Here is a 24,222-nt window from a genome sequence, read left to right as displayed (position 1 = left end):
CTTCGTCTATCCTCACGTGATAGAACCTGACATAAGTCCGTAACTTCCAATTATGGACTCCCATATAAAATAAAAAAAGGACTGCCGATCATTTAATGCATTTGGTGCATTAAACGTGTTTACATTATTTTGTTTGATAGAGAGAAGCAGTGACTTAATTTAATTAATAAATGGTATAATATTTTTTTAAAAATAAATAATTATTTATTTTTATTATATTTAATTAAAATTTTATATTTTTATTTTAACTCATTTAAATTTTTATAATTAATAATTTATTATTTATATTAACTAAAATGTCACTTATTATTTTATTTTATATAATATTAACATAGTATGTTAATATGTTATAATGAATAGTGACGTAACCTATCAATATAATATGATATTTTTATACTCTATAGTAACGCTATGGAACATAAAAAATTACAAATAATATTTTGATTAGTGATAATTAATCAATGGTTAATTATAAAAAGTTATTTGATTCAAAATAAAATATAAAAGCTTGAATAGTTTAAAAGTTTTTTTAAAAGTATTATAATTAATTAAATTTTATAACAAAGTTAAATTTGTTTCATCTTTCTTACCAAATAGGTTAATCTATAAATATTTAAGTATTTATTTAAAGAGTTGGAATGTTTGATTTTGAAATTCTCTTTTCTCAAAAAATAATAGTTTATTTTTTATGTATGTTAATTTATAAATTCTATACAATATTAATGAATCACATATTGTTGTTTTGTTAATAAATTAATATTTAAAAATTTAAAATAAATATTTATTTTTACGTATTTATGAGATTATATTTGATCAATAATGATTGAATATAAATATTATTTATTGAGAAAATATCAATAATTCTTTTGTTTTTCAAACGGCAGCTTGTGATTCACACTTATTTCTGTGTCATCTACCAATTCACGAAACACGACATAAAATTTGAAAAGTGATTAGAAAAATGGAAAACAACTCCTCAAGCAAGAATCATCAACTTGTCTGGTGTGGAAAGATGGGGACCCTATTTTAAAGCAAAATATAATTATTGGGTCTTCCCTCGTAAACAAGCAATCCCCCCCCTTTTATTTAGAATTGCCATGAAAAATGTGTTGGTGCTCTTGACAATAAGACAACGATCATGAAAGACCCATAATCCTTAATTTGTCATATCCATTAGAAACTTTATGTATTTTGCACTTTACTAATCGATGGTGAACCTTGACACGTAGAAAAACCCCTTGACACAAATAATTTTAACTTGTATGACAAAAAAAATTATGACAATAATTAAAGAGTATAATAGTAACTTGTGAATTCAGTAATTACCGGGCAGGTAGATACATGAATATTACTAATTACAAGGGGGGGCAGCTAATAATTCATTTCACCCAAAGTGGGAGCTCAATCAATTATTGGAGAACAATTGCTGACAAATCCTTCAAAGAACTTTTCCTCCCTTCTAGAATTGCTAAAATTCAAAAATAATAATGGGAAATGACTAACTTGAATGGTATAGTTGAGACTTTTGTTGCTTGATATGGGCTATAGAAATCTCTTGGTTCCAAATTCTATCTAATCACTTGATAGAATTGAATGGAAACTAGCGTGTTCAACAGTTCATGGATCATGCACGGCCCTTGAGAAGGTGAACTATTGAAATGGGCTCTAGAGCCCAGTTCTGAGTATAGTTTCCACAAACATTTTCTATCAAGGGTCATTATCCAAACAATTGAGATGAATATGGAAAAATATAAACTAGACTCAAAACTTGTTCATCAAATTCCCTGATCAAAATCCTGATTAATTGAATCCAGTCAGGAGTACCATCCCTGCAGTTGTTCTTCTTCAAACCAATTTGTGACAAAATTTACATGCTCCATCATCTGAAATCACGTGCCAGTCACGTGAGACTTCCATGAGATGATGGATGAAGGGTGGTAAGTAAAGGACAAAGAGTAACAACCAGAATCAGAATATAAAAGCATAACAACAGGAAGAAGATTGGGGGCTGCTGGCTGCAACCCTATCGGCTTAGTATCGTGGGTCAAGGTTGACCGTGAGAGATGAATCAATCGAGAAAGAAACAAAGAAGATTTCCTTCAATTTGTAAATGTTAATATTATCTGTACGACGTTAAAGCAGCAAACAGGAGCTCCGAAAACTCCAGGAGCCTATTGTTATGTCAAATCAAATGTTGCTGTGAACCGTTCTCTGTTCACTCCTCTGTCGTCCCTCCTGATCGTACTCTCTGCAGCAGCAGCAGCAGCAGCCGCAGCAACGTTTTCCTTTTCACATCGCCCACCCCAATACTGCCATACAGTAGGAGTTTACCTTGACCCCCTTTGTAAGTCTCTGACCAAATTCTGATCGTATGATGCCGCTAGTCAAAGCAATAGTTTATATTTTCTCTGGAAATGAACTTTGCTGAAGATGATTATGTGTTGAAATGGTCATAAGGGTTTCAAAGTTTTCCCATTCGCTTTTGCCAAGTATCTTAGCTCTCAGAAATGCCTAAACTATTGCTTTGGATCCACTATGGTGTATGGAAATTATCCAACGAAATATTAATGGTGAACCCCATCTTTTCAAAACGGTTCAAATACAAAAACAAAACAAAAACTCTAAATTTAACTAAATTTATCATCATAATCTCTATTTTTTTATTACAATCAATTGAATTGAATTTTATTGATGTTGTTAACTTCTTTTACTAAGATAAAAATGTATCACGTGATAACGAAATAATGATAAACAAAATTCTTAAATTATCATATTAAAATGCTGTTTAAGTAATTTTTTTATGTCTTCAACATCATGTGACAAAAAAAAAACAATCACGATAAGATTTAATTAATCTAAGTTATCATTTTTCATCCATATTTAAGTAAGGATTTAATTAAAGGTAAATAATTAGACAAAAACCTAATTAATTAGGATAACAAAAATGAGTGCTGATATTATAAAAACTAAGTTCGAAGATTTTTTTTTTTTTGTAATTAAGACTTTTAAAGTTATATATAGTATTCTTCAATACATTTTTTAGTAAGTTACAGTTATGTATAATTACTGTTTTTTTTTCCTCACAATTAAATTTCTTCTAATTATGAGAAGAAAACTAACTAGTCGTTTGGCCTTTTAACAAGTTGCAAATCTTTTACTACACGTTTGGTATGGGGAATAGCTATGCTATTCCCATTCTATTCCCGATCCTTTCCTATACCTTTATTTGGTATAAAATTGGGACACGGAATAGCAATTCCGTAAAAATAAAAATTGTTTCAACTAGGCTAAAAGTCAGCTTTATCTATTCTTTTCTCTTCCCCCGATAATATCTATTCCATGGGACATAGAATAGCTTTTAAATATATAATGACCAAAATACCCCTTATAACTTAAAAATATTACAACTCTAGACCTATAAATACTTTTTTTCCATTTTTCCTTCTCTTTCTCTCTCTTCTCACGTTCTTTCCTCTCTCATTCTCACTCTAATTAGAACTTAACACCAGCGACGATGGCGACAACGACCGAATATGGTCAAAAAGCGTCGATCTAGTTTTTTCCGACAACATTCAACCGAGATCTAACTAGATCTGACCGAGGGAAGCACCGGATCTGGTGCTTCCCGACCAAATCCCACTGTTGGATCTGACACTCAACGGTCAGATTCAGCTACGGGAAAGCGCTGATCTGGATCTGTAGTGGCCAGATCCGGTCACATGATGCGCCAAATCGACGTTTTGTTACACCGGTAACCTTTTTGGCGACCGACTCATGAAAAAGAAAAAACGAAAAAGAGAAAAAATAGAATAAAAAAGAATAAATTATTTGTAAAATTTAAAATATTAATATTTTATTTATTAAATTATTAATATATTAATATTTTATTTATTAAATTATTAATATATTAAAATTTTAATGAGTATAAGTAAAAATAAAAATTATTAATATTTTAATCAAAAATAATATTAAATTATAAATAAAAATATAATTAATTAAAATATTAATAATTAAACTATATTAAAAATATTAATATTTAAATTATTAATAGTTTAATTAATTATAAATTATTAATATTTAAAAAATAAAAATAAAATAAATAATTATATATAATAAAATGTATTTTTTTCTATTCCTTTTTTATTCCAAAGCTATTATTATAAACCAAACACTGTAATAAGTCATAATAATTATTTTTACTCTATTCCATTCATCATACCAAATTATATAATATTTATTTTATTTTATTTTTACCTCATTTTATTCTCATTTAATAATTATTTTATTTCATTTTTATCTATTTCGCGAACCAAATGTGCTATTAGAGTGATATCAACGAAATTGGTTTCGGGTGAGTAGTGCATTCCTTGTCCCGAACTCCACTTCCTCAACCTTGTCATGTGGTGGTAAGAAAGGGTCTAATTGGGCCCCACACTCTTAAAGTTTTAAAATTTTATAATATATATTTTTAAATATTTTATGATTTTATTTTTATAAATATTAAATTTTTAATATGATTATTTTATAAATATTATTTTTACCTCAAATATAACATCTTGACTACGTTACTGAACTTGCACCCAACTCCACCCTCACCTCAATGAGGAGTTCCCTCCCAATCCCCATTCTCGTCTTCACAGGAATGGAGGCAGATCTAGCAAGGACAAGAAATTTACACTCTTTTATCAAAACTTTTTTATGAAATAAAAAATATTTAAATATTTAATTTTTCATCGTCTTTTTATTTTAATCTCCAAACTCACCTCTTCTAAAGTGCGGAATAAATTCGCCAGGAGTTGTGGGTGAAACTGTACATGAACAGGTATTCCGAGAATACAATACTCGCGTCATGACAACAAGTCTTCTGAAGTTGGACACGTAGGTCGTGGCAAAATCTCAATTTTTAATTTATTAAAATGTTAAATGTATAAAATTTTATATATATACATAATATAATTTTTTTATAATTACATTTAATCACGTTTCGTGTAATAGTCTAAATTCGCAATCAATTATGATTAGACAGAAATATTTTCTCTTAGCTGGCTTGTGAAGAATTCCCTCCCCATTCTTACCTTAACAGAATAAAGGCATATATCTAACGAGGACAAGATATATGCGCTATCCATCAAAAAAATTTTATGAGATTAAAAAAAATTATATTTAAATTTTTATTGTTCCCTAATTTTAATCTTTAAGAATCGAATTCACCATGAGATGCAGGTGAAACAAAACCTGAACATACATTCCAAGAACACAATACTCATATCATTACAACATGTTCTATGAAATTGAACACACTAACTGAAGAAAGGTGATGGCCACCGTCATTTTCACAATTTTTAAAATTTTTTTATCATTATATCTATAAAATTTAATATATATATATATAATATAATAATTCTTATAATTACCCTTTAATTCCAGTTGGTAAAATTTTGAATGCACAACTTACTGGACATGAAGATTTTCTCTTAACCGACTCGTGAACGTGTCCAAGTTAGGTAGTGCAGGAAAAGATCATGACCACCCTCTCCCTCTCCCTGGAACCTATCATGCTCTACATGTGTAGAGCCGCAATAATTATCTGCTCTCTGGGTGGTACATAGTACAAGCACGAGACGTGTTTTGGTAGAAGAGGATCCCTGTCTGGATAACATGGCAGGCTCCTCTGCCTGAAAAAGCTCAGCTTTTAGACTCTACTGTATATTCTAGCTGTCAATAATCGATTAGGGGAGTTTCTTTCTTTCCCTGATTCTAGACAAGAAGATCTGATTTCAGTTTCTCTCATTTTTACATTTTCTTTTCACAAGGGGAATCCAGATCAAAAACTCCTTAGTAAGGAACCATTCTAATTTCTGGGCCGAGCTTGGTCAACAAAAAAAAAATGAATAAACTGTGATTGTCATCCAATTTGCAGAGAAAGTAACTTTAGAATAAAAGTTTGTAGAGATTTATACCAGTTATATGATTGATCATTGTCTACGACCAGTGGAATGATTAGACCATTGATCAGACGAATGGAGTTACTGTGATTGAATCAGTAATTAAAGCTATGGGCATAATCACAGCAGTACTCATGACATTCACATGCATGCAATATCAAACAAAAGCAATATACGCACACAGAGAAAAAAGTGAGCTTTGATCCAACGAAAAGAAAAACAAAAGCCAGGTGAAAATGAAAAAGCAGAACGAATCAGATCAAAAGAAAGTTCGAACGAACAAAGTAAATAACGCAAAACTAGAACCATCAATTCGGTAAAACCATTCAACATGAAAAACCTTTTGTTCAAAGTTCTAACCGAAAAGAAAGATAGATATCTCTCGTCTCATTGGAATCAAACCTATTAGTTAGAGATATATATACTTGAGGCACATGGCACAGGATTTAGCAAACTAAAACAGTCTACAAAGAAACAACATCCTCTATTTCTTTTTTACTACTAAAATGTAACCAGGAATCTCTAACGTGCACCATTTCGCTAGACAACCCACTTCGTTAAGGCTATGGACCGGTTGAAAAGTATGTTTCTGTATAGTGTGTTTGATTTCGTGAATCAAGCGCAATGTAATGTCACTGAGGGTCACGTACTTCAAAGAAAGACCGGTTCTTAACGACAATGTCGTACATATGCATGGGCCTGAGGTTGGCGAAATTTCTCGGGAGAGAAATGAGATGAGCTGAGGCGTCGGATTTGTGGAATTGGAGAAGGTCGGGCTGGCTGATGTTGTTGTAGCGAGTCCAGCCAAGCTCAGCCAGACACTGCTCGAGTTCGGCGTAGGAGCTGATGACTTGGTTGGTCGGAAGGTAGACTAGGACCCGGGGTCGAGCCCCTGGTGCGGTGGATGTGCCAGGATAAATTGGGTCTTTTTGCTCGAAGGATTCTTTGGTTGGATTGGTTATCAAGCGAGCCACACCTTTCTTGTCAAATACCCACACTCCAGACATTGTATCCGCACTCCCAGCACAGTTGGAGAGAGAACTTCGAAAGAGATGGGTAGCTAAAGGTTACCAGTAGTGAAAAGGTGGTGCCATTGCCAGTAATGAAAACTTGGTGCCACATTTATAGGACAACGGAGCAATAGCTGTAAACAAATTAAGGTTCATTAATACATTACTTTGGCATGGGAAGGAAGCAGTTTTGATAGATAAATATATCATAATAATTCAATTTAATTAATTATAATTAGATATTTGATTCAAATTTTAATGGAGATCGATTTGAATTTTGATTCAAATTTTAATTGAGATGGATTTAGATTGTTAAAATTTCGTTGATTTAAAATTTTTTACTTAAGAGATAAATATACGTAATAGTTGTTGAACACAAAAAATTTTACAATATTTACACTCATACCCTTAATTTTATAAAATATTAAAATTAATATAAATTGGATCAATTTTTGCATGTATTGACAATTGAGTAAAATTTGCGAGCGTGTTACTAATATAAATGGTGGACAGCAGTGGCTCTGAAAAACAGGGCATATGCTATTTGAGGGCGGTCGACGAATCTTCTGACTAGCCTAAAAAGTTAACAATTACGGCCATTTGATCGTCAAGGACCCGAGAGGATGGACCACATTCTTGGCTATGCAAGGTTTGGGTTTCACATCGATCCCTCTTCATGCACGTTAATTTCGAGTCATAATCCTGCATTTCCCATTTTGGTTAAACACCCCTGGTGTGCCGAGTGCCGTCTCGCCCCGATCAGCGGATTCTCTTTTATTAAATTTTGGTCTTGTGCATTGAACCATGTAGTGCTAAAAGCTTTCGGTTCTTGGATAAGTTCGATGCGGTTCTGATTAGAGGTAGCCTCATGTCGGGGTACTTGAGGGAGGATGATTGGGTCCAATCCTTACTTCCATGGACACCAAATTTTGTAACCATAATGTTTGTTCATATGTTAGTATTACAATGTGCTTGTCTTCCTACATTAATTGGGTGGAGAGGCAATCTCACATCCTAGTACAAATTTCATTGGCTAAATTCGTTGACACTCTTCATAAAAAACTCTTGGGCTCTTATTTGCCTAAAGTATGTGTGTTGGATATCACTAGTCAAGCCCAAAGGTGAATAGGCTTTTTCTGGTGCCCAATCTACTTATATTTATAGCTCAAAAGTAATATATGGATTCAAATGAAATTAACTTTTAACCAAATTAAAATGAATACATATATTAAATTATGAATTTTGATCCATCATTTTTAGTAAATTAGTAAATTCAAAACTTATATCAATTTAATTTTTAATGCCATGTATACCAATAATGTTGAATTAATATTCAAAATGTAAAAGTAATTTAAAAATGCTAACTCCTTAATTAACACAACAAGTTTATTTATTCATATATATTTACAACTAAGTTTTAGGCGTGTCACACCTTAGTACATACTTGGCACTAATTTAAATTTTCATTTTGAAGTAGATTTATAGAAAACAAATAAAGTAATTAAAATCCTCTGGTCATGCCAATTGTCAGCTTTAAGAGTCTCCATTCGCCATATTCCACGTACTGCTATGGAGCCTACCGCTTCATTTCCCCTAACCAATCGCGTCTCCTCATTGCCACAATCTGCACTCGCTCCTTGATCTCATCATTCATCATCACCGAAACCAAATCTAAGCCCCAAATCGCAAGTATAACTTTTTTTATACACTCGCGAAGACGTCTTCTTTTTTTATCAATTCTTTATTTTAAAAAAAGTGAAGAGGAAAGTGGAACGACGTGATAGCTACAAACTTACCGTAGACGAAACGATGTGCCTTTTTTGCAGCTAATGTAGTACACTTTATTGCTTCAACTATTTGCTAAGAAGAGGTTTTTTTTTTTCTTTTTTTGAAATATCCATTAATTTCTTTCTCGAAGAACCCTAGATCGTCGAACGCAGGTAATGCTGTTGATCTTTTTGCTGCGCTTTCGGTTTCATTTGTTTTTTTAACTCATTCCTTTTCACTTCAATTTTTCTTCCCAACCAAACAGGGGAGTTTTCTTGAGTCTTTTGAAATCTGTTAAAAGGCTTTTAAGGAATTATCAGATTGTTATTCTCTGTTTCTTTCAACACTTCATTAAAGATGTGTAATGTTTTAATTTTGATTGTAAGGTTTTTCCTAGCTTATTAGGCTTTGTCGTGATCCTTCATGCATGATACCTACTTACACTGTTGTTTACAAGCTTAAAGACGTGTCTCTGTTATTCCCTGATGTCAGATGTTTGTTCATCCATGGATGGGCATCATTGCCAATATTCCAACTACAGTGCAAGGTGGAAAGCATGTAGGGGATAGTGGAAGGAAACTGAGGGAGGAGTTCACAGAAAAAGGATTTAATCCAGTGAGGGTTCATCCTTTATGGAACCGACATGGTCATTCGGGATTTGCCATAGTGGAGTTCAGCAAAGAGTGGGATGGCTTTAATAATGCCATCATGTTCGAGAGGAGCTTTGAAGCGGATCATTGTGGAAAGAAGGATTTCTATCGTTCTAGGAGGCGAAGAGACAAATTGTATGGATGGGTTGCTCGTGAAGATGATTACCATTCAAGAGGACTGATTGGTGACTATCTTCACAGGAATGGAGACCTGAAGACTGTTTCGGAAAAAGAAGCTGAAGATCAAAGGAAGGACTCAAAGTTGTTGACAACCTTAGCCAACACCCTGGAGACCAAGAATATGCACCTTAAGGAAATGGAGAACAAATGTAATGAGGTGAGTCAATCCATTAGTACACTGATGGAGCAGAAGGATGAGATGATCAAAGCTTATAATGAAGGTATGCTACAATCTTAGTTTTTAAAATGGATTTAAATTGAATTAACTATTCTAGTTGCTAATGGCTTGTTGTATTTAATGTGTAGAGACTAAAAACATGCAGCAGAATGCTCATGACTATTTGAAGAAGATTTCTTTAGAGCATGAGAGGACTACACGGCATCTTTATGATCAGAAAAGAAAATTAGAGCAGCGAGAGAAGGAATTGTTTCATCGCAAGGCTCAAAATGGGGCCGAGACAAGAAAACTTAAGCATGAAAAGATGATGGTATGTAATCCTGCCTTTGTTTTTTTACTTTTTTTTACAAATTCCTATTGGAACTATTAGCTAGATTATGATTTGTTCAAGGTAAGCTGATTTACATGTATAGTTCATGAAGGGTAAACAAAAAAAATTACTCAGCAAACCTATTAGGTTCCTTTATTTCTGTTATCCTTTATGTTGACTGTACTTTTTCACTTAAATACCAGATTTCTTTAGAGTGCTAGCCTTATACATTGCTTTCTGTGTCCGGTGATCAGAATATTTTTAAATTGTTTTAATCTTGCCTTTTTCCTTTTGCAGAATGAGAGGGCAACCTTGGAGCAAAAGAAGGCAGACGAAAATATGTTAAGACTGGCTGAAGAGCAGAAGGTATATTTCCAGTCATCATTGAGCACTATTTAAAACAGTGGTTAACTATGTATAAATTCTAGAAACATTTTTTTATCTTTTAGTTACTTCTTATGTCAGAGAGAAACAGAGAAACTTCATAGAGAAATCATTGAGCTAGAAAAGCAACTTGATGCTAAACAAGCACTGGAGCTGGAGATACAGCGCATGAAAGGGGCTTTGCAAGTAATGCAGCACATGGAAGGGGATGGAGAGCCAGAAATGAAGACAAAGATGGAGGCAATTGAAGAAGAACTAAAAGAGAAGGAAGAAGAACTGGATGACTTGGAGGAACTTAATCAAGCTCTTATTGTCAAGGAACGCAAAACCAATGATGAATTAGAGGGTGCCCGAAAGGAGATAATCAATGCAAGTATCCTTTATCTTCTCCTTTTCTCTTTCTTTTCTTTAGAACAATTTTTTATTCGTCATGTCTGATCGTTTTAGTATGTATAAGGTATTGGGCCAGTTGTGACTGCTGGGTAGTTCATCCTGATTGATTACAAGAAGATAACAAGAAGCAACAAAAAGATATATCTGTTAATTCAGTTACTGAAGTAACCATGAGTGTTTGCAGTGGCTGCATTAGTTTACAGTTGCTTACTCAATTAATGGTGGATGCAAATGCAATTGGCATGATGGAAAACTTGCATCAACTTGCCTTGTATTATTCAGAGGAAGACAAGAGCTTTAGAAGTTGCTTCTTAAAGATATATATCATCATGTCCATGAATTTTGGAAGAGTTTTATGTAGCTTCTAGTTTCCATTTTTCCCCATTTTCATATGGAGCGATAAAATTTGTTATATTATTTTTTAATCATGCTTGTAATCTGAATAATGTCTATCCATATGGAAATGTGGATAAGATTTGGAGAGACTAACTTCCTTGTTTCACAGAGTTTGAAAGATGTTTCCACCCCTGCTATTCATTGGTGCCGAGAGAATAAGAAAACAGCAAAGCAATGTTTACTGTGGCAGGAGTATCTTCGGGATCCTAGCTGGCATCCTTTTAAGATAGTCACAGACAAGGAAGGAAACACTAAGGTATTTGTCTTATGTTAGCCAAATCTTTTCTGTTTGGGCACTCATGCTCTCTAATTGTTTCAAAATTCCCCTATAAGCAATGTTGCTTGCCTATCTTTATCTGCTCATCTTGTTCTCAAAGTTCTTGAAGGTTTGACAGCATAGAGATTGTCAGTTCATCCAAGGGACCACTGACTTTGTTGTTTCACAACCTTGGCTCCTGCCTATCAATGTTCAGTCCATTATCTATCTCGTTTCAGTTCTTGCTCAATTGACCAAACTCTTCATGTTAAATGTGATTGTACAGGAAATTCTTGACAAGGAAGATGAAAAATTGACTACCCTCAAGACTGAGTTTGGTGATGAAGTATACACTTCCGTGACCACGGCTTTTGCACAGATGAATGAGTACAAAACGAGTGGTAGTTACACAGCCCCGGCACTGTGGAATTTCAATGAAGGGAGGATGGCAACATTGGCGGAGTTAGTGGAGCATTTACTGAAGCAGTGGAAACAGCAGAAGCGAAAGAGATGCAGAAGGTAGACTGAATGTGTCTATGCTTTATTTCTTCTACAATTTCTGGGTAATCAAATTTAGGCTGATCTAACTGCATTTAAAAAGCCAAATGGGCTCTGAGATATTTTGTGGACAGCTTCGTATTCATTAACAAGGATTTACATAGGTTATGTTGAGACCATGCAAAAGCTTTCTGGGTAAACGAGAGTCTATATTTCTTTCGTGGCCCAACGTTTGCGAAATTAACAGGCTGTAGAATCATGGTGTCCAATTTTTTCCATATGGGCTAAAAAATGAGTGTGGCCCAATAAATCAGTTGGGGTTGCTCTGTTCCTTTTCTTTTTACTTTTTTGTGAAAATGGTCTATTTCAGATCTACTCTAATTCCAACTTATGATAACCTATGAATAAGAAGGTTAACATAACCCTCCATTAACCTGAAAGATTAAATCAAAATCTAAAGTTTGGTGAGTAGTTTTAATCTCAAACAATTGTAAGAAGATTAAAATCGGACTTTATATACAGAATATATATATATATATATGTATATACACACACACACACATTATTTAAATCAGATACTCTATCATTAGGCTTGAATCTTAATTCAATACCCACGTTACCATATCATAACAAAAATCATTAAAAGGAAGAATTATCATTAATCTCTCTCCCAAATGTGAAAGGAATTTTAACTAAAGGGAGCCCACTAGCCACCGCCAAACCGAGCCGAAGGAATCCAAAGGCCTAGGTCTGCCACTCTTTGTTTTGCCCTTTTTGAGGTAATAGGAATCCAAAGATCTTTTTGCCCCTCAAAACCAACAAAAAGAGATGAAAGGGGCAGCACAAGAGAGAAAGAACAACTTCTTCCAACCCACATGTGTACAGACCACAGAGCATTTAACGAACAGAACCCTACCCCAAGAGGCCCACACCCCATGTGCAACAAGTTCGGTTCGAGCAAATGAGGCAAGTGCGTTGGACCTATCTGATGTGACCTCCCCAAATATGGACTCACGGAAATGAAGGGGCAAGATTCTGTTATCCAAAAGATATAAATTTAATGTGTCTTGTAACTTTCCTTGCTTGAAAGAAAGAAAGGATTTTTATTTTTTGGTTTCATTTAAGTAAGTCCAAAAAAAATCCTAGTATTCCAACTCCATCACTGTTGTTAGATTGAATGTTGAGTCGGTTCTATGTGCGTGAAAGAGTTTAACAAATGCGACAAAGTCCCAGCTGGTCGAAAATTTTGTTTTCTTTTTAACGGGTATTTTTAGATTCCGATGAAACCGAGTGACATTGGATTACACAACAGAGAGAGAAATCGTAGAAATCTACTGAACCCCAGCTTCAAATTGAGCAATGTTTGCTGGTACGTTTATTAAAATGTCGTGGAATGGAATGACAAGAAAATGACTTGTTTTGCTTCTTTGAAATTTTCAGTGTGTACAAGCTGAGAGCATATGAAAAATTTCAAACAAGAGAGGGCAAAGGCCAAAATAATTAAAAAAAAAAAAAAACACAAAGTTATAGATGTTGATGCAAAATGAAGTGACATGGTGCTTTGACGCTCTTGCTTTTAGTAACTTTAAGGAAATTTCCCCACTAAAGTGGCAAGAGTTGGAGCAGAGGGACATCAGTGCTTTCTAACAGTACCCCTATGCATATCTATCCAAAATAATCTTTTCATCTCAACTCCCAACTACATGATTTTGTGAAAAAACCCTATGGCATCCTGCTCCAGGACATCTCTTCTGTTGCTTCAACAGGTTAAAACAAGGGAAGCTTCATTTAGATAACCCCTGAAAATCGAGCATCCTCAGACTATTCAGAAGTAGGAAACTTTTTTTTTTGTTTGTTTTGTTTTGTTTCCCATCTATACTTTCACCTGCAAGAAACCAACAATCCGGCCATTTGTAACCATTGGGTTTTTCCTTTTTCTAATGTATCAGTCAATTGAAGCCATGGAAACTCAATACTTTTTAAGTCACTAGCTCTTAGTACCATATTTTACTTTCAGTACACATGAGGATAACTGGCTCTTAACATTGAACTCTCAATTATATTAGATGCATTCAAAGAAAGTATGCAAAACATCAAGCGTAATTGAAGGTTTCTCTTTTTCCAACCAAGTTGAGTATTGGAATATATGTAAACTTATCACTAAATTGTTTTTCCCAATTGTCATAAACTTAGTACATAAAAGTTGTTTTGAATTATAATTTCAAATTTTCGAATTAAATATTCAATTCGTCGTGCCCAAATTTAAATTTAAATTATATACATAGAAAGATTTTTTTTCCTTATATTATAATCCGATCACTGAATCAAAAAACTCGACAAGAAACTTCATAAAAAGAGATGATAAATGATAACACATGGTAGTTAAGCATAAGAGAAACAAACCAAATATAAAATTCCAATTCAATTATATATAAAGTTACAACAATACACTTCCCAAATATATATATATATATATAATCATACTATAGCTAGTGACACTAAATTTATATTAGGCTGCGGGCTACATTTCCTTTTTGTGTGCAGCCGCCTCAGTCCTTCCCCTACACTTCTTCTTTCCCTTCCTCTCTTGACGCTAAAACAACAAAAAGATGAAAAAAAAGAAGCCCTTCACACAATAAAAACAAACCCACCAATCCAAAAGTCAGAACAAAAAAGAGAGAGAAAAATCCATGAAAATCTTCACTTTTCTTTCCCCTTAACCTAAATGAGTGCCAGCAGCCCCAACCCGAAACCCAATTGGTCAAAAAGAAACATCACCCTAACGAAGAAAAGTTTGGCGCCAATGACGGTAAAAATGGGAAATGGATTATGGCGGGAAACTTCATTTTTACTGCTGCTAACTTTGGTTTTTTAACTTATGGAGGGTTAATAGTTTCGTTCCTTTGTTTGGTTTTTTCTTTTTTCGTTGTTTGGTTTTCAAATTTTGAACAATCAAACTCTGAAATTCTTTCCAGCGAATGTTTGGCCGAACTGCCAATTGGCGGGGACGATGTTCCACGAGGTGGAAGTGCGTCTGTCACCGCCTGTGACCCTGAAGGAGAGTGACTGACCGACGAGAACCGCGTTTGACTGCCAGTTTTGACCCCAGTTTCGGCTCATGCTCATCCAACCGGTCCTGGATCCTTTCACGCTAACCTTCACGATATCCCCTGCACCCGCAACGTTGGAGATCAAGACCAAGTTGAAGTAACGGAAGCCGTTGATCGTGAACCTGATCCCTCCCCTCTTTCGGCATGGCACCCTGCGTAATTAAGGACGAAGCAAATGTTAGCATGAAACGCGGAGCGTGATTCTAGCCGTGGAACAAAGATTTGGTCAACAAGACAGCAGCTAGGGTTTTAGTGCCTTTTAATCCTTTTTTTATTATTATTATTAAAATAAAAGAGTCTTAGGACCTTGGGGACTGTGATGTCGTGTGTGTCTTGGGTTTTGATGTTTGACGATTAGTCCATTACTAGAAGTAGAACTAATGGAAATTGGTTTACAACCCAACCTATTCCTACTACAACGTACAATGTTATTCCAATGTCTGGTTTTGTTTTGGCTTTGGGCTATTTGGTACCTTAGCTACAGCGTAAAAAGACAACACGAGTGAGAACAGAGGATGGAAAGTGACTAGAAATATTTTGGCCAAAGCTAAGATCAGCTACATGGAGCAAAACACAACAAACGGCTCTTAACGAAGCTTTGAATGTCAGTTAGGTACAACTTAGACTAGAGGATTGGGGTAGGTTAGCAAATGAGGAAAATGAATATGGGTATTTTCGTAAAACTCATAATGACCCAAGATAGTAACTCCTCTGACACATACCTCACCAGAATCCAACCCATATGCAGAAACTTGACCCACATCTAACAATATTAGTCACATGTAATAGAGATCAATTCCCTAACCAATGAAATTAAATAGAGTTACCTAACCCCCGCAAGAAAAGAGTTAGATCATATCATTTCTAGCATTATTATTATATTGATTTTGACTCTTAAAAGTTTATGAAAATCACACTTTTGACTGTCTAGCCCTGTCTTCAACACACTACATGGTAGCATTAAAAGGAAACAGAGTACGGAAAAGGGCGGGAGACAGAGCACATACCGGCGGTAGGAAACGGGAACGATACCGGCACGGTACTCTGCAATTTTAAGGAACATGGGCATGGCAAGGTCAAAGTGAGGGCGAGGAGGGTTGCACCAGCCACCATTGTCGTTGGGAAGAGCATAGTTTGGTGGGCAGAAGTTGGTTGCTGTGATGAAGATGGAAGGGCCGCCTGAATGGCACCACTTTGGATCATTTGCGCACTTGATCTCAAAGCAAGCACCGCAGCTTAAGCCATTGTTGAACAATGCTGTGCTCAATGCTGCCGTGTTAACTCCATACCCTTGGCTGTATAAATTTCCATAGCCACAAGCTCCTCCTGCAAGGATTAGAGAGAGAAAAAAAAAAGATAATTAGTGGGGGAATTAAGGTAATGCAGTTGAGTTAGTGCTTAACTTGTTGGCGGTTTTAAGTGGTTTTTTAGTAGGAAATGTGACATGAGGAGTTAGGGTTTTGACAATGAGGGAAATTTCAGAGCTTTGCCTTTAATGCAGGCTAGAGAGTTGGTTTTCTTTTTGTAGAATTAGGGAGGATTTGTCAGACATGAAAGCCCAAATGTTATCTTTTATGCTACTTCTGATATGGGCAAATTCTGTAAGGAAATAATGCAGCTGGGTAGTCAAAAATAACTGTGAAAGAGAAGAAGATTAAGAGAGCGCGGGGGGGAAGAAAGAAGCTTTGAGGCATAATCCGAAAATGGGGATGAAATGAGGCAGAAATAGGCCTTGATGAAGGTACATACCCATGGTGCCAGAAGCATCAGAACCTCCATAGAAGGTAGCATGGGCATTTTGCCATGCTCCACCAGAGTAGACTCCTGGAATTTTTGCTTCAGCCATCCACATTGAGGAGATAAAGAGTAAAACGCATACTACACTCACCACAGCCATTTTTCCCTTCTCCAACTACTTCAAAGACTATTGACTTAAAAAAAGCCTGAAAACTCAACTCTTTCTTCAAAGAGAGAGAGAGAGAGAGGGTGGGGGTGAGAGTTAAGTGAGGGGGAGTAAGGGGGTACTTAAAGAGGAGGGTCTAAGGAGGGATAGAGCCCCGTTATTCTGAAAAATTCAAACAAATCATCATTACTGTTACTTTTGTGTGAAACCAAACTATTTTTCTAAATTTATGTAAAAAAATAAATTAACTTCAATTTACACGTACCCTCCAATTACATAAAGCTTATACGGATAAGTTTAGGACTGTTGGCCTTGGCCCTACCTTAGTAGTACTACCCTTTCCCATTCAATATGAATTCCTCTCTTTAAGACATTGAGTTGAAATCTGGAAATAGTAAATCTTATTTACCTTTACAATATGAAGCAAAATATTACTCCATTTCTTAGTTGTTCCGCATACACATACCCCGATTGTGAATTGTGTGGGGGTGGATGGAGCCACATGATTTGTCACATTCCACCGCACACAGAGAAATAATTCACCTGGAAACAGGAAAAAGCAACCAGCATAAAACCAAATAACGCTTCCCACATTTTCTTTTCTTTTTTTCTTTTATCAGCTGAATGAGGGTATGTGACGTCATAAATGAAATCCCATTATTCCCAATGGCAATTCTTAGGAAAGGAAAAAAATAAATATATTTAATTTCATTCCATTTTTCTATTTTCTTTATTATTTACTCTCAAATCGAGATTTATTTTCTATAAATTGAGTTTTTGGAGTTAATTCGCATGAAAAAGGGTATAAATAGTGGAATTGGTTTAAGTTTATGAAAAGAAAAGGCGTGATCAACGGATGTGATTTGAGGACAAGATGGGGGACCCACGAAAGATTTGTATGGGGTATGAGATGGATCAAAGCTAAAACCCACTAAGATTTCCCCCAAAAATAAAACCGAAGCTCAAATCTTACCAGCCAACTACAAGACACTGAGACACCAAAGCATCCAACGTGGGGATTGGGACCCACTTAATCCCGTAATCATCGGGCCATGTAAACCGCCGGACTTTAACTGTAAGTGGGGCATATACACGCAATCTCGAGCCACCCGCGCCCGCACTTGATTTCTACTCTCCACGCCATGTCGTTTTTGATTATCCTTTTAATTGTTTCTTTCGACTAACCCATGCATGTTTAGCTACAAGTTGTGTCAATTCATGCACTTTATTACGTTTCAAACGCATGAAATAACTTTAATTATTACTTTTTCAAAGAATGTTTTAGGCATTGTATTTCGGCAAAAAGATTAAGTTAGGCATAATTTGAATTCATCAAACAAATCGTAACGAAAATTAATTAATTTATTTTTTAAAATTTTAACATGAAAGTTTTGACTATAGTTTCTTTCAAAATTAAATTGGATAAAAAAGAATTACTACTTATCTATAAGTTGACAATTTATCTTTCTTTTCATATTTCGAGAAAATTAAGATAAAGCTTTTTCAACATTCAAACTTAGATACGTATGAACAAATTTAATTGATCATTGTTTAAAGATTCCTAATCTTAAAAGATAAATAAATATACTTATATCTTTCAAAGATAGTATGCTTATTGACAGAGTCAAAGTATGACCTAATTTTAACTTTGTTTTGTTGAATGTACAAGTATTATTCAAACATGCTTTGATTTGTCTACTAATTAACATTTAAGGAAGATATTAATTACCTTACTCAACCCACTAAACCTGAATTGTTAACATAGGACTTCCTATTTAATTAGGAAGGTTATATATTTTTCACGACTTTGATAGAAAACTTATTACTAGTTAAATAATAAAAAAATTATAAAAATTCTCAGCCGAAACTTCTATTAATCAATTTGTAATGATAAATTAAACAATACAATTAATAAAATTTTACGATTCATATAATAACAATCGTTTTAAATAAAAGACGACACGTTTGAATTTAAAACAAAATCAAAGTTTATTGTTTTTGACCAAGAGTCAAATCGTTTCCACTATTAAGGTCCTAATCATAAGTTGGCAATGAACCCAAAAAAAGGAAAGGATTGTGATATTCTTTTGACAAATATAAAGAGAAAAAAAAAAGAAAAATAGAGTAAAATTAGACTTTGAACAAACAAATTCAACAAAGAAAACTATAGTCGTAGAAGAAAAGAAATGCAAGGGTAGGCTGTGGGGCAAAATTGTGTGGAAAGCGAGGGATGCGTGAAACGCACCGTTCGAGGGTGGTGAGCCTTTCATTTGTCGCCATCAATCCATGAATCTTCCTAATTCCTATTCTCTACTTACTCACGCATGTGCATGCCACAAAGCATAAAACATAAAGAAATCTTATTTTAAAATTTGGGTTGTTCACGTGGACCAATGGGAGGTATCCACGTAATGTACGAAAATATTGAGAGATTTGATGCGACCAGCAGCAGGGGACCCGGCCTGGCCTTGGGGATCATGATTGCGTCTGATTTAGAGCGTGCTCTCACTCGCATCGTCCCCCCGCCCCATGTGATTGCTAATCATTTTTTCTTGATTCATTTGTTTCCCTCAAAAGTGAAAATTGTATACAAAAAGATAAAAAAAGAAACAAAGAAAAGCAATTGCACTTGGATTCTTTATTGACTTCCGTTTTTCGAATTTTATATTGATTTATTAATTTAATTAATTTACTGGTTGATTTATTTCATGAATGTAATACGTGTTGTATATAAAAATTATTTGATTATAACCAAAATTTCTACTTGTAATTGTAGATTTATATAAAAAAGAATCAAATAATTTCATCTTTATCTCCAATGAGAATTCTCTCACACAAATTTTTTAAAAAATTAATAGTTACTTCTGATTTCAATTTAGTGGCGATATAAAGTTTGGGTTTGAAGTACCATTCTTTGTTTGCTCTAAATCTTATTTAAATATGAAATTATGATTATGTCGACAACATGTGTTTTGGTAAAGAACTAATTCATTTGTCTTAAGTCAAAATGAATATAAAAAGTGTTTGGTGTGGCTATATATCCCCCCTATGTTCTCTGAAATCTTTCTATTTGGCAATTACCGATCTAAAGCATTTTACATGATATGATTCGAATCCCATTTCCCCTTGTTCTCATCTCCAATAGAAGATACGATTAACTTATTAATTACTTTGTTTTTGTTGTTTAGTTTTTGTAATTATATGTTTTCGTGCATTGGGGGGATAGCAAAAACTCCATGGACCAACTTCCAAATATCCAATTTTAGATGCCCGAAAAGCTTTGTTTTGTAAATATAAATATATTATATGTTCTGCAAATCAAGGATTTGATTAGAATTCAGGAAAACCTTTAATTAATTAATTAATCAAATTAAAACATGGAACAATTATTAGCCATAAAATATTATTCAAAATTGGCTTATATTTTCTAAATCTTTTAGGTCACCTAAAATTCTGTATTTAATATTTGTTTTTTGCTGTTAAACCAAGGAATCCGATAGTAATTGGGCATATGCCAATAAATTTTCAACCAGGCCTAAGCAAATTAGGCTGTTCCTAATCTTACACGACAATGGTATTGAACATAGGGTTGCATGCACGCAAACCTTCAATTTCAAGCTTGTTTTTCCAAGTGTAAATACGTGTTGAATTCCAGCATTTCTACCTAAATATTTTGAAATATATGTCTCAACCGTAGACATTAACTAATAAAGTAGAGAAGAATATAACATTGATGCAAAGGGTCACTTGCCACTTTGTTTGAGTGGGGAAAATAATGAAGTTTAGGGGGTCATATATGGGGTCCAAACTGTTTAACTAACATGATTGACTATTTAGGTGGGATTATTTTGGAACATGCCACTTTAGCTGACCTTTGAATTTTTCTTGAATTATGGGAGTCTCTCTCATTCCTCAACCACCAGTGACCAGCTTAATTTCTCTCAGATATGAGGCAAAATGCGTGGTCTTTTTGGTCAAGTGGGTGCCCTTGGTCTTGGGTTACTGGCTTTTGCAATTTGCCCAGTTGGAATATATTTTGCATTAGTTGCATGCATGGAAGGATATATATTAAACAATGCCATGTCCCTCTCGATATCCCTTTAATTTGTTTTGGTGCATTGTTCCTTACTCAAGTTCCTGCATTAAAGATAGATGTCGACAGCTCAATCAAAATTTCCCTTTGGAATAGAACTATATACATTCAACAGGACTAATTCGAAAGCATATAGCAAATATTAGTTTACATTCTTTTGTATTTTCGTACTTAATACATACACGGACAAAAATATATCTATATCTATACGAGTATGTTTTCATATGTGTGGATACGGTTTGGTTTGGATTAGAATCAAGATTCATGTTCGTCTTAGCCAATGGAGTTAATGTACGATCACATGGAATGTATTTGGGGTTCCCTTGGAAGATAGATTGAAAAGGGCGTTTGAGAGGGATAACATATATCGCATTCACATGCTATGTCACATATGAGAAAGAGAAGGAATTAGAAAGGAAAAGGCCATAAAAGCTATTTGGGTTATGGTACAATATGCTTTGCTTGTATACCAGCCGATGAGAACTGAGAGAAATGAGAATGCGTGTGGGCGAGACGAAGGATAACATAACCGTTAGCATGTGGGCTTAAGGGGATTTGGCAGCAAAGGGGACAAGCAAAATTTGCCCCCATGCACCAATCCTTGTCTATTCTCCTTGACTCCCATGTGATCTTCCGGTGTCAAAATAAACCCTTGATGCTTCATCTGATTCTTGTCAAATTTTGAGGACTATGACCCACCAGATGTGAACCCTTCCCTCAATTTTCAAGATATTCCCCTCCCCTTAAAAAACCCTCTTGGGTAGCTACCAGCATTTGGATGTTTCAAGGACTCAAAGTTTATCTGCAAGTCTGAGGTTCTTGAAACGGATGAAATATTTTTTATTTATTTGTAATTATATATGTAAAAAATTATTAAATTACAGTTAAAGTAAGAATAGCAATATTTTAACCCCGTATTTTTAGAATTCTTGTTAACAAAAAAAAAATCAATATTATCTTTAGTAAATGTGATGCTTGGTTAATGTCTTAATTTCTATGGTAATAAATTTGACCACCAATTTTGAATAAGGATTAAAATTGGAGAGTGTGAAGCTAGGCTAGCTAACAAGAGTAGAAATTCAGGCTGGCTTGCTGGTGCATTGATGAGGCAGAAGACCGCATTATGCAAATGCTGAGGAGTTGGGTTGCAAAAGCCAACCTGAGACACTGATTTTCTGGAGCAAAGTGTTGTGCTTTTGGAATAAATTGGACAGGGACATAAGGCTTTTTAAAGCCAGTTTGACTACAGAGAGGGGAGACAGGCTTGTCAGCTAAGTGGAAAACTGATGTTAGCTTAATAAAATGGAGGATTCTGTAATCTATCATGGAAATTATAATTTGCCCCATTCTCAATCTTTTAATATTAACCTTTTTGTTCACACAAGAATAAGATAGATTCCCACCTCTCCCAACGTAAGAACCCCTTATGACTTTCATTGCATGTCTTTATCATTAAGCAACATGTTCAAACTTGTTAGTTTCAAGGTAAGATTCTGAGAAACGGGGAATGGACATTTCCCTTTTGCCTCAGCTCTGCAATAAAATTGCATGGACAAGATTTGGGGATCAAGGAAACAATGGAAATAGGTCAAATCGGGCAATGATAAATGATGTCCTTCTATTCACAAGGGCCACAAAAATGATTGAAGGGACAGGATCTGAGCTCCCTTTCCTGTTAAAAATCTTTTGGTTATTTCCTCCATGACTAGTCACTGCAACCACACATGCAATAGCTGCAAGGTGTGTCATCTTCTTTGTGGAAATTATTCACACCTTACCTTTAGTCCAAACCCCTTCTTCATACATTCATGGTCACCAAGCCAGGCAAATATTCCAAATAAGATCATTCCAAGGAATATCTAGTTCATTGATTGAGATGAGAAAAACAGGTTTGAGTTTTGACATTTGAAGCCAAATGGATCATGAGGCAACTTAATCTGTTAAGCACTCTATCTAATCCTGTTCTTAATCTGATTTTGTGTCCCAAGACAAGGGAATTATGTCCTAAATTTTCTTACAAAAACTAGATTGCTTGAAGAACTAGAACCAAACATACCAATGGCTATAATTCAAAGCCAATAATGATCCTTGGGCAATAACTGTACCAAAGCTGGCATGCATGCGATCATCAAGAGCCCTGCCTGGCTTTTGTCAAACCGTTGGTTGGATGTAGGGAACATTTTTTTTTTTGGCCCCCCAAATCATGCATTCTATTTTGATGAAACTCTGCATGCCTTAAGGGGATGGTTTTCAGCTTTACGCAATCTCCATGGGGAATAAATTACTAAAGCTTTAAAATTTTCTCAAGCAAGCAAAAAATAGCATCATATCTTTGATCTTTTCTTTGTTCCCATGTACCCTTATTCTCCTTTTTCTTTACAAAGGCCAAAGGTTTGTGATTCTTCTTGCAATAATTTATGGCACTAGATTTTTTGCTCTTATTGTGTAAACGACCAACCACCCTAACAACCAACTTAACTACCTCTCCTAATATTCAAAAGGGCCAAAGATCTCCTAGCCCCCAAAAGCAAAAGAAATATAGAAGGAAAGGAAAAAGTAAGGAATGGAAGAGAGAGAGACAGAGAGATGATAGCTAGGTAATAAGGGAGGTTGTAAAATTAATTGAAGCAATTGAAGGTCATAATAATAATAATAATAAGGGAAGATAACAAATAATACTCAAAACCACCATGACTTTGTCTCTTCCATTAACATCTGACAGACCCTATTCATTTGGAGAAGTTTGGAGTAAATCATGGCCACAAATTCCTTTTCTTTGCCATAGCCCGACCTAGCTCCCAAGTGAAAACAAATAACTCTACTGTCAAGAGCGAATCAAAGGTGATAACAGATTATTGATTCGATCTATAATTTTATATAATTATCTTTTAGTCACTTTCCATGAAAAACCCTTAATTCGTCATTATCTACTTTTGTTTTTGGTACAAAACGCAATTTTGTACTTTGGTTGATCTAACAGCTTGGTATGAGCCCCTGGTTTTTACATGTCCTTTTCGGCTTTGGGAGCATGGGCAGTACTACTAGTGGTAGTAGTAGTGGTGGGTATCATCTTCTATGCATAATTTCAATATTGTATGGATAAATTGAAGATTACGTGTCTTAAAGGAAAGAAAGCCACGAGACATTGA

At 34.7% G+C, this 24,222-nt stretch overlaps 3 protein-coding genes across 3 annotated transcripts; 1 reads left to right on the top strand and 2 right to left on the bottom strand.

Annotated features, from left to right (window-relative positions):
* LOC18590678 (flowering-promoting factor 1) lies at positions 6,235-7,052 on the bottom strand. Its single transcript, XM_018127007.1, has one exon. It carries the CDS (start codon positions 6,950-6,952, stop codon positions 6,578-6,580), a length of 375 nt encoding a protein of 124 aa, XP_017982496.1. The 5' UTR covers positions 6,953-7,052; the 3' UTR covers positions 6,235-6,577.
* LOC18590677 (factor of DNA methylation 4) lies at positions 8,753-12,296 on the top strand. The gene is made up of 7 exons (XM_007016337.2): positions 8,753-8,895; positions 9,215-9,773; positions 9,859-10,040; positions 10,338-10,406; positions 10,506-10,793; positions 11,323-11,469; positions 11,756-12,296. Exons 2-7 carry the CDS (start codon positions 9,215-9,217, stop codon positions 11,990-11,992), a joined length of 1,482 nt encoding a protein of 493 aa, XP_007016399.2. The 5' UTR covers positions 8,753-8,895; the 3' UTR covers positions 11,993-12,296.
* On the bottom strand, positions 14,357-17,087 carry LOC18590676 (expansin-A4). Its single transcript, XM_007016334.2, has 3 exons — positions 16,827-17,087; positions 16,085-16,403; positions 14,357-15,229 (listed from the first exon to the last, which is right to left on the bottom strand). Exons 1-3 carry the CDS (start codon positions 16,972-16,974, stop codon positions 14,920-14,922), a joined length of 777 nt encoding a protein of 258 aa, XP_007016396.1. The 5' UTR covers positions 16,975-17,087; the 3' UTR covers positions 14,357-14,919.

The sequence above is a fragment of the Theobroma cacao genome, chromosome 9, assembly GCF_000208745.1.
Source record: "Theobroma cacao cultivar B97-61/B2 chromosome 9, Criollo_cocoa_genome_V2, whole genome shotgun sequence".
In the NCBI taxonomy this organism is placed as follows: Eukaryota; Viridiplantae; Streptophyta; class Magnoliopsida; order Malvales; family Malvaceae; genus Theobroma; species Theobroma cacao.
Note: the sequence above shows the minus strand (reverse complement) of the source record. Positions and strands in the feature narration are given on the sequence as shown.

Excerpts from the sequence above, each read along its gene's own strand:
- LOC18590678 (XM_018127007.1), bottom strand. The coding sequence starts at position 6,952 with ATGTCTGGAGTGTGGGTATTTGACAAGAAAGGTGTGGCTCGCTTGATA.
- LOC18590676 (XM_007016334.2), bottom strand. The coding sequence starts at position 16,974 with ATGGCTGTGGTGAGTGTAGTATGCGTTTTACTCTTTATCTCCTCAATG. Across the intron at positions 16,404-16,826 it reads TGATGCTTCTGGCACCATGG|GAGGAGCTTGTGGCTATGGA; the intron begins GTATGTACCTTC and ends TAATCCTTGCAG. Across the intron at positions 15,230-16,084 it reads GTTCCCGTTTCCTACCGCCG|GGTGCCATGCCGAAAGAGGG; the intron begins GTATGTGCTCTG and ends TTAATTACGCAG.
- LOC18590677 (XM_007016337.2), top strand. The coding sequence starts at position 9,215 with ATGTTTGTTCATCCATGGATGGGCATCATTGCCAATATTCCAACTACA. Across the intron at positions 9,774-9,858 it reads GATCAAAGCTTATAATGAAG|AGACTAAAAACATGCAGCAG; the intron begins GTATGCTACAAT and ends TTTAATGTGTAG. Across the intron at positions 10,794-11,322 it reads CCCGAAAGGAGATAATCAAT|AGTTTGAAAGATGTTTCCAC; the intron begins GCAAGTATCCTT and ends CTTGTTTCACAG.